This window comes from Athene noctua, chromosome 1, assembly GCF_965140245.1.
Source record: "Athene noctua chromosome 1, bAthNoc1.hap1.1, whole genome shotgun sequence".
Taxonomy (NCBI): Eukaryota; Metazoa; Chordata; class Aves; order Strigiformes; family Strigidae; genus Athene; species Athene noctua.
The window spans coordinates 131,732,789-131,745,435 of NC_134037.1; the positions used below are offsets into that span (position 1 = coordinate 131,732,789).

The 12,647-nt window shown below is 45.9% G+C and overlaps 1 protein-coding gene across 2 annotated transcripts; it reads right to left on the reverse strand.

Annotated features, from left to right (window-relative positions):
- Nucleotides 1-12,647, reverse strand: CD4 (CD4 molecule). 2 transcript variants are annotated; one of them, XM_074927506.1, is made up of 10 exons: nt 12,520-12,647; nt 5,975-6,106; nt 4,092-4,247; nt 3,863-4,006; nt 3,342-3,617; nt 2,518-2,880; nt 2,167-2,409; nt 1,958-2,076; nt 1,667-1,734; nt 1-392 (listed from the first exon to the last, which is right to left on the reverse strand). In XM_074927506.1, exons 2-10 carry the CDS (start codon nt 6,033-6,035, stop codon nt 377-379), a joined length of 1,446 nt encoding a protein of 481 aa, XP_074783607.1. In that variant the 5' UTR covers nt 6,036-6,106; nt 12,520-12,647; the 3' UTR covers nt 1-376. The 2 variants fall into 2 exon arrangements, with proteins under 2 accessions (XP_074783607.1, XP_074783615.1); XM_074927514.1 differs by lacking the exon at nt 12,520-12,647 and adding an exon at nt 7,828-8,236.

Sequence of the window (12,647 nt, forward strand, 5' to 3'; positions counted from 1 at the left end):
TGCAAAAAAACCCGACCCAACCCTGAAGTAATTTATTGTAGCTCAGGTGGATAAAAGAAGCACATAAAATTTGTTCCACAAGAAGGTCAAATTAAGTGCACGAGCAAAATACAAGCATATATATATATCTTCTATTCAGTGTCTCTCATTATAGAACTGGGGATCAATCATAAACTTTAAGGCTTCCTAGTCTTGTCCATCGGCTCCTAGCCAGACAACACCCCTCCATGGCATAAGACTGGGAGAATGATGAAGGAATAATGAATTACATCAAAACAGGAGAAAGGGAGATGAATATCACAGAGCACTATGGGCTGGCAGGTGTTTAAGTACAGGCAGAGACTTCTTCACTCCCTCTGACTCCAGTGCTGCATTACTACTTATTCAGCCGGCTGCAAGAGAAAAGTATTATGTGAGTACAGTATTGTAGAAGTGAAAAGCTTCACTTGGATACCTTGAACGCCCACTTTTTTTCACAGTATAAAGAACAACTGCCTGCCTCTGTAGCTGAGGATGCAAAGGGTTACTTGTGCATCTGCATGGCTGCAGTTTAGGTTTCAGTTACACTGAGCTGCTTACTTGGCAAAGAGAGTTAAAGAACAACTGTATCAGCACTTGTATGGACAGATTTATCTAGTTTTTGCTGTAGCTGTATGGGCTTTTTCCTCTCCTCATGGGGATTGTTTTTTAACCTTGATAAAAAGTAGGTGAAAATGAGGTGAATTCTTTGACATGTGTTGTACTAACCAACTCTTCACCTCATACACATCCCAGCTATGAAGTAGTATTTGACAATAAACATTCTCACTGAATTCTCAATGACAGTGGGGAAAAAAAATAGGTGAAACTATCAGAGTTTGCCACTGTCACCAGTGAAAATTAAGCAGAAGGCCAGTTATGTACCTATACATTCATTGAACTTGTCCATGCAATCATTTATACTGTCCTTAGCTCTCCACTTCCAGTGACAGAATAGCCATCAGTGTTTCTCCACATCTGCTTCTGATGGCTGATACCATATAAGCTTAAAGACCTGGAAGAGGGCAGCTCCTCTGCTGAGAAATCCTTGCTCCCATGAAAAGGTCCAGGGCATGATGATGTATTTCATATCATACAAGGTCTTTGGGAGAGGGCACGGTTCACAGAGTTCTGTGATTTTTTCCTTCTCTTTCCTTGCTCTGAGGAGGTAATTGGCAATTTTCACAGACTGCAGTCCAGCACTGTGCTAACAGAGCTGGAATTATGTTATGGACGTCCTGGATTTTTAAAATTTGTGTTTCATCCTTGAGCTTGGTTATGTGCCTTCCACTTCCACAACCTCAATATCCAGGACCCAGATCCACTGTGGAGTGAATTCTGGAGCACCTGCTTGGGTTTGGCTAACATCTCTCAACATCAAGGTAATTCCAAGTAAAACCTCTCTGCCCAAAAGTTTCCCAGCACAGTGCTACCATGGGTTTAGGGCATAACAAGAAATTCATTAAACATAGCTCATAACTCTTAAAGCATGACTAAGATGAGTTATAAGCATGAGTAAGAGCTGAAAATGCTGAAATGCAGCTGTAATGTAGCACTAAGCAGGCTCAAGCTCCCCACTCAACCATCCAACTCTCTTGTCTTGAAATAGAAGTCTTTGTCCATTTTGGATGCCCTCATTGTCACTTACTGTTGACACTGACATGTCTTGTTTTCCAGCAAGTATTGTCTTGCTCGTATCATCCTTTTTGCTCGTTGCTGTCAGGAGAGAAGGGATAAATAACGATGGATATTTTTATGCTTCAAATGTTTTCCTCTGAAATGGTAGTAAATACTGTCTGACATCTGCAGACTGTCCATCTCTAACCATTTGCTTTGAGTCTAAGGATTTACCCTTTATTTGTTCTGCCCCACACCCAGACAGAAAATCAGACTCCTCCTATGTTTGGGGAGACTCTCATCTCTTCACCAGGGCACTCACCCTTCTGTGCTGCCAGCTTATACCACTGATGATGCACAGGCATGCAAGGCCAAAAACCAGTATGCTGCCTCCAACGCTTGCTCCAATTACCACATAGCTAAGCCAAACAGGAGCTTCTTCTGTGGAAGGAGAAAAGTATTTAGACATAGAAACAAAGAGAATTTTAAGGCTTTTGGGTGGAGGCAGGGATGTGATGCTAATTTCCATACCCACAATATAATTAAGGCTGATCTTGCTGTCATTGTCTTCTACGAGGTGACAGCTCCACACCCCTGCAGCACTGACTTTCACCTCCACCTTTACTTCATGCTGCTTTGACTTTTTGATGTCTATTGGGGTCCCATTCATATGTTTCCAAAGCAAGTGGGTGTTGGATGGGAGTGGACTAGAGACCTGGCAGATCAGGGTCATCTCGGCCCCTCTGGAGAGTGGCCCGACAGGGTCAGCTGAGACTGTAAAGGTAAGAAAAGGACACGTGAGTGATAGGGATGGGAAGATCGGTCCACACATATACTCTTGTGGCTTCCAGATTTCTTCAGCTCCTCGTCTCTTTCTCTCACCTTTCATCACCACCAGCTCTATCTTGCTGTGTGTGTGTCTTCCGTTGTATGCCAGCTGGCACTGGTACTGCCCAGAGTGGTTGAAATGGACTTTGGAGAGTTCCACTTGTATGGTACTTTTAGGTTTGCTTTCAGGTATCTCAAACTGAAAGCGGCTGATTTTTTTGGTCTCATGCTGCTCTCCTCGTGCTGTGACATTGAAATCAAGTAGCTCATGAGCAGTTGCACTTTCCTGTTGTTTCCAATTCATTTGTCCTGTGAAACCTTCTTTCCATTTTATCTGCTGGAAGTTCAGATGCCATGACAAGATGACAGTGCTATCAACAGTTGCATACTTTCTTTCCGAATATGGATTCTGAAAACCTGAATTCAGAAGAGACAAGGAATACAGAGGCAGGGAAATCCATGGCTACATTTCCCCATATCCACCCTTGATCTGGAGAGATGCACAGTGTGCTCAGTTGAAAGAGAACCTGGAGAAAAGCCATGAGATACCCCAGGAAGCATAAACAGTTAGTATCTGAGAACAGGCTAAAGACCCAAAAGACCCTAAAGACCCAAAGCTCACCAGAGCTGAGAAGAACAGACCCTAAAGAGAGGAGAATCCTCTCCTCACTAAGCCTGGAGATGAAAATAGGAGCAAGTGTGGAACAGAGCTCAGGTAGCAGAGCAAGAGGTAGCCCAAGCTGCAGTGTTGGAAGCCCTGGGAAATCAACCTGGGGCAGCATTGCTTGGGTTGCTGGAAAGCAAAAGCTCAGCTCATGAGCTGGAGGGAGCAATGGTTCTCAAGCCTGTGTGTGAATTGCATTTTTGCTGTTGCATACCTAATACCTTCAGATCAAAGGAGATGTTCTGGTTAATCAATGGAGAGTCTGAACGGATGTGACACATCCAGGTCCCACTGTCTGTAGCCTCCAGTTGCTTCAACATCAGTGTGTATTTTTGAGGGGTCTCGTTTTGTAAGAATTTTGGTCTCACTATGTTGTTGTTATTGTTAAACAATGTGATGTTGAGATTGGGTAGAGGATGGGTTGAATTTTGCATTAAAGTCAGCTTGGGGACTTCATTTGGCAGGAAGTGCCCATCTAAAGAGACTGTCACTGTAAAAAGAAAAAGCACATCCAACAAGTCAACTCCTCTTCCTGCGGGAGAGGGACAAGTCTCACAGCAAAGATGATACGGAGACTTTGTGCCCTGGAGATGGAGGAGAAAAGAACTATGGTAGCCCAGACCAGAAGAAATGGCAGCCAGGTAAAGAATCCCAGCAGAGATGTCTCTCTGAGCGCTATGGTCCCATCCTGTCCCACCTCACCTTCTCGTGGATAAAAGCCCTCTAATCACTCACGTTTAAAGACATGCAGTGAGATACTGACTGTGTGAGAGCCATATTCACAGGTGTAGGTGCCAGCATCAGAGAGCCTTAAGTCCAACACCTTCAGGTGTTTACTTGTGGGGTTGATTTCAGATCGATCAGTCATGGTAGCTTTGCCTTTTGAAAAAATAAGCTTGGTTAGGAGAGGAGAGGTTTCTCAGCTGTATACTGGGGAGAAGGGATGATGAATTGGAAGCCTTACCTTTCAAATGGGTAGTTCTAAACAACCTTATAACAGCTTTAGAATACCTCCAGGTCACGCCCATGCCTTGAGGTATGTCTCTGCAGTTCAGGATCACTGCCTGTCCTGCAACCCCAATCTGTAGTTCTTTTTGCTCAGCCATAATGGGGATCAGACCTGAAAGTCAATACCCACCAAAAAAAGGCATACATTCACTTTCTGAAGGGTGCCTCAGTGAATGCTTCCCATCCCTCCAGAAAGATACAGATATTTCTCCTCCCTTTCCTAGGTGCTGGGAAGATTATCCTCGGTTTCTGAATTTTTTCACTCTTTTGTCCTATCCATCCATCCATCCATCCATCCATCCATCCATCCATCCATCCCATTCGTCCCATCCAATCAATTCCTTTTCAGGCCCATAGCTTCCCTCCTCTCCACTTCAGGCTCTTTATGTGTCTAATGGCTATTCTGTTTCACATGCATTCAGAAACAGGGAAAATACTAGTGATTGTAGTGGATTCACCATCATTCACAATTTTGAGATGTCAACAGTTTTAGTGAAACAAGCTTTTTCCGCTGGACAAGATTTAGTTGTCCTCCTGGTAGCAAAGGCAGGGCAGCATATGCCAGCCCTCCTTTACTCTCTAGTCAAGATTCAAGGCAGCACTGGCAAATTTGCTCATCCCTTCTTCCAATTTTTGCATGGAGCAAGACTGAAAACCCAGGAAAATGTTTAAGATAAAGAAAGAAAAAAGTCTGGCCTAATGTCAGGTTCCTGTTCTTGGGATGAAGGCTATGTGACAGTAAAAGAAGTAGGTTGTATGGTGTTGACAAAACATTAGGAGTAGTTTATTGGAAAAAATCACTTCCTTTCCTTCTCTGTAAAGAGGATTTCTGCAGGAGACCATACGAAGGAGATGGAGTTGCCAGAGGTATGATTTGGAATTTGGGGTTGTGGTTTCCTGCTTCACTGCTTGTAAGCTCTCAGAGCTGCCTAACCTGCAGATCCGCAGGGGACCCCAGTACTAGAGAGCCACAGAAGTGCAAAATAAAAAGTTTACATGAGTTTAATGGAGGGTTTTCTACAAGTTACATATTCCTTCAAGAGGACAGGTAGTCTGCAACATTGGCAATACAGATTTTTAATAATTGCACATTGGACGACAGAAAATGATGGCTTTGTCTTTAACTGTGAAATTATAAATGTTATTAATAAAAGTTGATATATTTTGCTCTGCGTTTGGTTCTACGGTGTGTAAAAGATTTCCAGTCTTTCCTCTGCAACCGGAGGAATCAAAGATGAGTAGCTGAGAAATGCAGGCTAGGCCTAATCCACTCACCTTCCTTTCTTGGAAAATGAGCACTATAAAGTCCATCAAGCCTTATAATATCAGCAGTCAAACTAAGCAAGTTAGTAGCATCACACTTGTAAGGGCAAATCTGTGATGAGAAACACACATTTTTGCCTTAACAGCTGGAGGCAGTGTGGAGGGTGGTATTTTCCACTCTGTGCTTGGTGTGCACCCCAGCTCTTGCAGGAGCCCCACTCCTGCATCTCTACAGGGCAGCTCCCCAAACCTGGTGATGCCCCAGACACCCTGGTTTTGCCTGGCAGGCTGAGCAGGCAGCCTGGGAACAACCTGAGTCCCAAAGCTTGAGCTGTCCATGCTGCCTCTGAAATAACAGGACGTGAACATAGGGAGCCTCTCAGCTTCTAGCCCCTCTGTCCTAATTGCCATCGCATGGCCCCGCAGACAAGGCAGCCACAGTTTCATGGCTGGAACAAGCCTGCTCTAAACTGTGTGAAGTATGTGATATGTCAAATCGGGAGGAGTCTAAAAACACTCCAAATATTGTGAGGCTTGTGGAAAGAACTGTGAGGGTTTGCTGAGTCAAGGACTCACCCAGATGCAGAACCAAGAAGATGGCAAGCGTGCTGCTCACCACCCTGCCACATGACTCCATCCCTGTGGGAGTGTTTCTCCCTGCTGCGGACTTCAGGGCTGGAAATGCTGTCACTGCCAAGGGGTGCTATCCTGGAAGACACAAATACTCTGTTAATAACAGTTGAGTCTCGGACCTTGGTGGAAGGGACCTATGTTCCCAGTCAGCACCCGCTATCCTTCAGTGCAGTGAAGTGGAAACTCCTTGGTAAAGTCACCAGAGCCCTGTGTTTCAGCAAAGAATCCAACTGCAGTGTTCGCCCCAGAGTTTGGTATTAAACATTTAGTTTTAGTCATCCCTAGGTTTCTGGCATTCATTGGACTGCAGGTGTTTATATTGCCAAGAGTTCTGTGCTTTTTTACTCCTCTGTGGTGGATTATCGTTCCTCTTGCAGTGATTAAAGCTAAACACATACAGGGCTGCATTAGCAAGAGCACAGCCAGTAGGCTGAGGGAAGTAATTATTTCCCTTTATTTGGCACACTTGAGGTCTCATCTAGGATACAGGATCCAGTTTTGGGCCCAAGTACAAGAGGGATTCCAACAGGACAGAGTCCAGTGGAGGGATACTGGGATGGTGAGGAGGTTGGAGCACATGACATACAGGGAAAGACAGAAAGCTGAGTTTGGTAGGGAGAAGAGAGCCAAGGTGGCATCTAATTTCAGCCTTCCATTATCTAAAGGATATTACCTAGAAGGAGCCGTATTCTGCTCAGATGTGCACAGGAGAGGAACTGGAAGCAGCAGCCATAGGTTGCAGCAAGGAACTGTTGACTAGGTATAAGGAAAAATTTCTTCCCACTGAAGGTGATTCAGTATTGGAATAGATGCCCAGAGATGCCAGGCAATCTCCATGCTTGGAGATGTTAGGAAGTTCCCTGGACAAGGACCTGATCAACATATTGCAGTTTTAGAGTCAACCTGGCTGTGAGCAGGAGCTTGGACTGGAGACCTCCAGAGGTCCCTTGCCATCTAAATATTTCTGTGTGATTTTGTGATTCTATGATTAAGGCCATCCTTAGGCTGCTAGTAATGTTTTTCTTTGGTTTGTTTTTGGTCTACTTATTTCTCACTGTAAAAATCTCAATAACCACCAAGTCCGATGTTGCTGGAAAGACTTGCTTGAATTCTGTTCAACAAGTCTGGGGAGAAGGGAGGAATGCGGTCCGAAAGAAGAAGTTGCATTGATGGTAACAAAACCTTAAGTGGGAACTGGAAGCTAACGATCATGTTAAGGTGAGTTAGCAAATGAGATGAAGTATCTGACTGCAACAGAGACCAAGTGCTGGTTATCAGCTGCAGCCGAGTGGGCTGACAAGGTGAAGGGGACCGTGGCTGGTGTCATGAGGAGACTACTGAGGTCTCCATCCCTAAATCACAAAAAGGAAGCCAAGCAAGTTTCTGGGGAGTGACAAAAAACAGTGAGGCAACCTCACTTCTCCAAGCCAAGAGCGTGATAGACCAAAGGCTGGAGTCATAATGGGATTGAACTCAGAAGACATGCAAGAAAAATTTTATACAATATTTGTATGTATTATGTGCAATATTATGTACAATGTATTCTGTTAGAGGACAATTTAATATTGAAATTAATTAAAACGATCAGAGCACAGGAAGCTACCAAAGAGTGCATGAAAACATCAGCACTATGTAGACATGGAGATCAGGTGAGCACGACCGACAATCTGACAGATAGACAGATGTACACGCATGCATGTATGAAAAATACAGGTGCAAGAACAAGGCAGCATCATGTGCATCATCAGAAGAGAAATAGATGGCAAAGACACAGTCAGAGAAGATTTGTGGCTTACCTTGTGCAAAGCAAAAAAACCATCCCAGCCCCAGGGAATATCTGCATGAGCTGTTTTGTGCGAAAATAGTAAAAATAAGGAGCCAGTGCTTATGATTAGAGATCCCTTCTAACATGATGTAGTAGCAATGATGAAGGGGTTTGCTGGGCTATGCTGCAGAATAAAGGGGAAACAGCAAGTCATCTGTATACATCTCCAAAGAAACATCTATAAGTGAGAACTGGTGTAGGACCCTGGGTAAGATCCATTCCTGAAACGATAGAAGAAACCTTGTCCCAGCTGTGAACACTCATGTCCCCTATCCCAGTGGGATTAGCAGGAAAAGTCAGCTCCACTCTAAAGTGATACCTACAAATTAACAGGTTCAGTGCTGGGTTTCAAATATTTTCAGTCATTAAACTTTACATAAAACCTGAAGGTAATGGAACAGGTAAAAAAAGAAATCGCTGAATCACACACCATCATTTTGTTTTGGCTGGGAGTCTCTCTTTTCCTGACATCTTGTGGCTTCATTTCATTCTTCGCCTTCTTGCTACCTGGTTATTGAGCAAAACCACACAACCAGAGCACTGTGGCACTGGTGAACTGATGACCTTACACAGGTTGGTTGTTGCAGATGGATGCATCTTTGTTTTTCTGTTTCTTCTCATGGTTTCACACGTTCCACATTCCTACTTCATTCACACTAATCTTTGTATTTCTGTGGCAGATCTCTACAGTATGATGTTTGGATTGAGAGCAGCCCTGCGGAGAAGGACTTGGGGGTATTAGTGGATGGAAAACTGACCATGAGCCAGCAGTGTGCACTCGCAGACCAGAAAGCCAACCGTGTCCTGGGCTGCATCCAGAGCAGTGTGGCCAGCAGGGCGAGGGAGGGGATTCTGCCCCTCTGCTACACTCTCATGAGACCCTCCCTGCAGTGCTGTGTCCAGCTCTGGGGGCACCAACATAATAAGGACACAGACCTGCTCAAACGGGGCCAGAGGAGGCCGTGAAGATGATCAGGGGGCTGGAGCACCTCCCCTGTGAGGACAGGCTGAGAGAGTTGGGGGTGTTCAGCTGGAGAAGAGAAGGCTCCAGGAAGACCTTAGAGCAGCCTTCCAGTACTTAAAGGGGCTACAGGAAAGATAGGGAGGGACTCTTGATCAAGGGGGTAGGGATAGGATGAGTGGTAATGGTTTTAAACTGAAAGAGGGAAGATTTAGATTAGACATAAGGAAGAAATTATTCCCCGTGAGGGTGGTGAGGCACTGGAACAGATTTCCCAGGGAGGCTGTGGCTCCCCCCTCTCTGGCAGTGTTCAAGGCCAGGTTGGACAGGGCTTTGAGCAACCTGAGCTAGTAGAAGGTGTCCCTGCCCATGGTAGGGTGTTGGGACTGGATGATCTTCAAGGTCCCTTCCAACCCAAACCATTCCATGATTCTGTGTTCATCCGCTACATGTTACAAGTCAGTGGGGAAAATGGGTTGCCTTCAGCCACCATTTCTTTCATACACTTTCTCTCCCTGTTTATCTCTACTTTTCATGCATGCCACTTCCTATTTTTCCTCTGTCTATCTTCTTCAGATCTTGGTGAGCTAGGCTTTGCTATGTTAACTGAGCAAGTTGCTTTCATTAGTGGATGGCCTGTAGCAGACCTACAGCTTCCTTACAGGCAGCCCAGTTGTGTTTTATGAAGGTACTCATAAATTCAACGGTGTCAGGGAATGTCCCCAGGCACCGGAACACACTCATCAGTCCTGTTAAATTGCTAGAACATTTCCTGACACATTTTTGGCCCAGGACAACTCTCACTCCCCTGAGCAGTTGCTGGGATGCATTTAGGTGTTAGCATGGGCCAGGGACCACTCCCATGAGGTGGCTGGCATGTAGCCAGTTCATTTTGGAGGTTAAGTGAGCTTAATAGCCCAGACCATCTCATGCCAGTTGGCCTCTGTGCCAGAAACAGTCCAGGCATGCTTGATTTATTAGCACGTCTAGCGACAGAGGAGCAGGGCTTCCTCCCAAGTGAACATTGATTTCCATTTCATTTTAACTTCCCCCTCTTATTAAACTGGTTTAATTTCCTTCTTGGCTTATTTTAATAATCCCTGTGTCTCTGAGGGATAGGAAAAGGAGAGCTGAGGTAGTGAGCAGTCTTGCTGTAGGGAACAATGCCTGCAGGACTGAGTTTGGCCTGGAGAACATCTGCTTGGGAAGAGGGGCTGGCAGCCCCTTGCTCCCTCCAGCACTGAGCCCCAGTGGGCAATGGCTGCAGAGAGCTCTTCTTCAGGCTGATGCTGGCATGACACAGAAGGAAACTGAAATTAAAGAAAAAAAAACAAAAACCAAAAAACTCGGCAACCGCTCCTGATACGGAGTAGGCCATCTCCCCTCTTGGTGCGTTCCTGTTCCTCTTTCATGCAGTGTGGTTTTCTTGTTTTCTTCTCTCGCTCTTGCTTGTGGCTGTGCTTTTGATCTGTCAGCAGCTCGCTCTGCCGTGGCGGGGGGGGGCCAGGCACCCATCCGCACAAGGGCTCCACACCTCAGCCCCTGCTGCTGCACTGCGTTTCTCCTTGCAGCGGCTGCCAGGCAAGGGCCGAGGGACCGCAGCTGCCTCTTGTCCCTGCACATCACTTGGGCTTGGCTTTGAGGCTCTGGGTTACAGAGTATTGCCTCTCTTTTTCTCAATTTAAACATCTAAAGCAAAGCTGATCTGGCTCTTTTACTGAGTAGCGATTTCTTTGAAATTACTTATTAATGTTAAAGCAAACATATGTGAAGGGTAAGAGGCCAAATGCAACAAAAATAGCCACCAGAGAACAAAGAGATGATGGCAACAAAGGTCATTTCATGGGCCCCACTGTTCCTCTCCAGACTGCCTTGATGTCCCCTGAGTGCCCATTGCTTCTCGTTCAAGAGCAGCTGCTGCCCTTTGGAGCTGCTGCAAGAGGGAGGTGCTGGAGCAGGGTCCGCGGGGCCCGAGAGACCCCAGAGAGAGGTCCTGCTGTCAGGACAAGGCAGGGTGGCGAGGCCACTGTTATCGGCACCAGCTGAGCTCTCTTCAGCCATGAAGTCCCCCTGGCCTAGCCATGTGCCTGGGACCCCTGTGGAGACCAGAAGTGGCTCCACCTCCACAGCCTGGGCTGCTCCCTTGACTTCTAAACCCTTCAGCAGCCTAATGGGAAGCTAAGACCTGCCTTTGCCTCACAGGCACTTGCTTTCTGACCTTTTTTACTTCCTCCTAGCCCCTCATCTTTCCTCCTAACCCTCCTCTTTTTGGCTCCACAAACCACCTTCCATCCTGCAGATCACAACTGCAGCCCCAGCGGTGAGTTTCTAAAGCCATTGGAGGCTGTGACTAGCAAAGGCACTGAGACCCCTCCGAAGGCAGGCCCTCCATCGCCTTCCCAAGCCATGTACATACTTGGGATGGCGTTCAAGTGTCATTAATGCAGCTGCCAAAATAGGAACAGCAAGATCTTACTGTGCAGTTTACTTGATGCACAGCCCAGACAGGAAAAGCGTCTATATACATATTGATAAGGTCAGCAGAGCAAAATGGCCTGTATCTGCCCATTCAGAGCAAAAATACATCCTTCCTTAATTTTTGCCTGGTGAATACAGGGTCGCAGCTCGAGGCTGCAGCAGATCAGATGGGCACCATCCCTGGGTGCCTGAGAACTGTGAGCGGGAACAGGACGGTTACTCAATTTAGATGAGGCAATCCCTGCTGTACTGCAGGCAGCTTTGGCAGCCATGTTTGTGAAACACTGGGGAGGATAAAGAAAAAGTCTGCAAATTGATTTGAGGCTAATGTGCACCAGGGACTTAAGAGGACTGTTCAGTTTGTAGTGGAGAACATTAAGTAGTAACCTGAGCTCAACCTCAATGCACCGTATAGAGGTGACTGACGAGGATTGCGTAGGGTATACTAACTGAAAGTTGAAAAATTCAACCAGAAATGAAACTCCCATTTTCAACAGTGCAGCAGCCCATGGAAGAGGAAGGAAAGTCTCTTTTCCGGTGTCCTTAAATTGAAAGGATCCCTCTTTCTCCAAGAAATCCTGCTCGCTCAGCCCTGAGCTAGTGAATCAGGATACACTGGCAGCCTTGTCAGGCACTGAGCCAGTCAGCCTGGATTAGCAGAACAGACCCCTCTGGTCTTGGCACGTACAGATGTAAGCAGACATCCCTAGTTATCTAGAGACTGGCATCTTCTTATTTATCAGGGTTTTTTTTAGAATAAAGTTCCCCTTTCTGGAGGGCACGTGGAGAAGCTGATAGCAAGTGGCAGCTGGTGGAGGGCTACTCCCCCGTGCATTTCCAGCCCTGGGGGATATATGGTCACCAGTGACGGGCCCTTATATTGGACATTTTTCCCTATACGTTGATTTAAAAGATCTGTGAGATTCCCAAGCTCCGAGGCAGGATGAGCTTTTTGTAGGTCCCCCTTTTTATGCCCCTTTCAGGGAAAAATTCAGGGAAACAAATACTTCTTAGCTAAAACTAAAAGGCCTCAGAGAATTGCGCAGGAAGAAGTATTATCAAGTCAAAGGTTCAAGATGGGTTTAGATCAGACCTTTAAGTGGGGCAAAACCAATCAACCCACACTGAAACAGCAACTCATGTGGAATAGTAAAGTTCGTAACATTAAAAAAAGTGAAAATAGATTGGCCTCTTTTCTCAGAGAAAAAAAGAAAGTTCCCTTACCTCTTTTCCCTCCTCTCTGCCTCTGTGTTTCTGTCTCCTTGTGTTTGTCACCTGCCGTAATTGATCTCACCCAGCTACAGCTGAAACAAAAGAAGAACTAAGTCAATGTTCAGAAAGCAGCTCAACAG

Bases quoted from the DNA above. Each gene is read 5' to 3' on its own strand.
- CD4 (XM_074927506.1), bottom strand. From the start codon at position 6,035: ATGGAGTCATGTGGCAGGGTGGTGAGCAGCACGCTTGCCATCTTCTTG. The intron at 3,618-3,862 runs GTGAGTGATTAG...TTCTTTTTACAG, and splicing joins CTCACTGCATGTCTTTAAAC to TGACAGTCTCTTTAGATGGG. The intron at 2,410-2,517 runs GTGAGAGAAAGA...TTACCTTTACAG, and splicing joins AGAGCTGGTGGTGATGAAAG to TCTCAGCTGACCCTGTCGGG.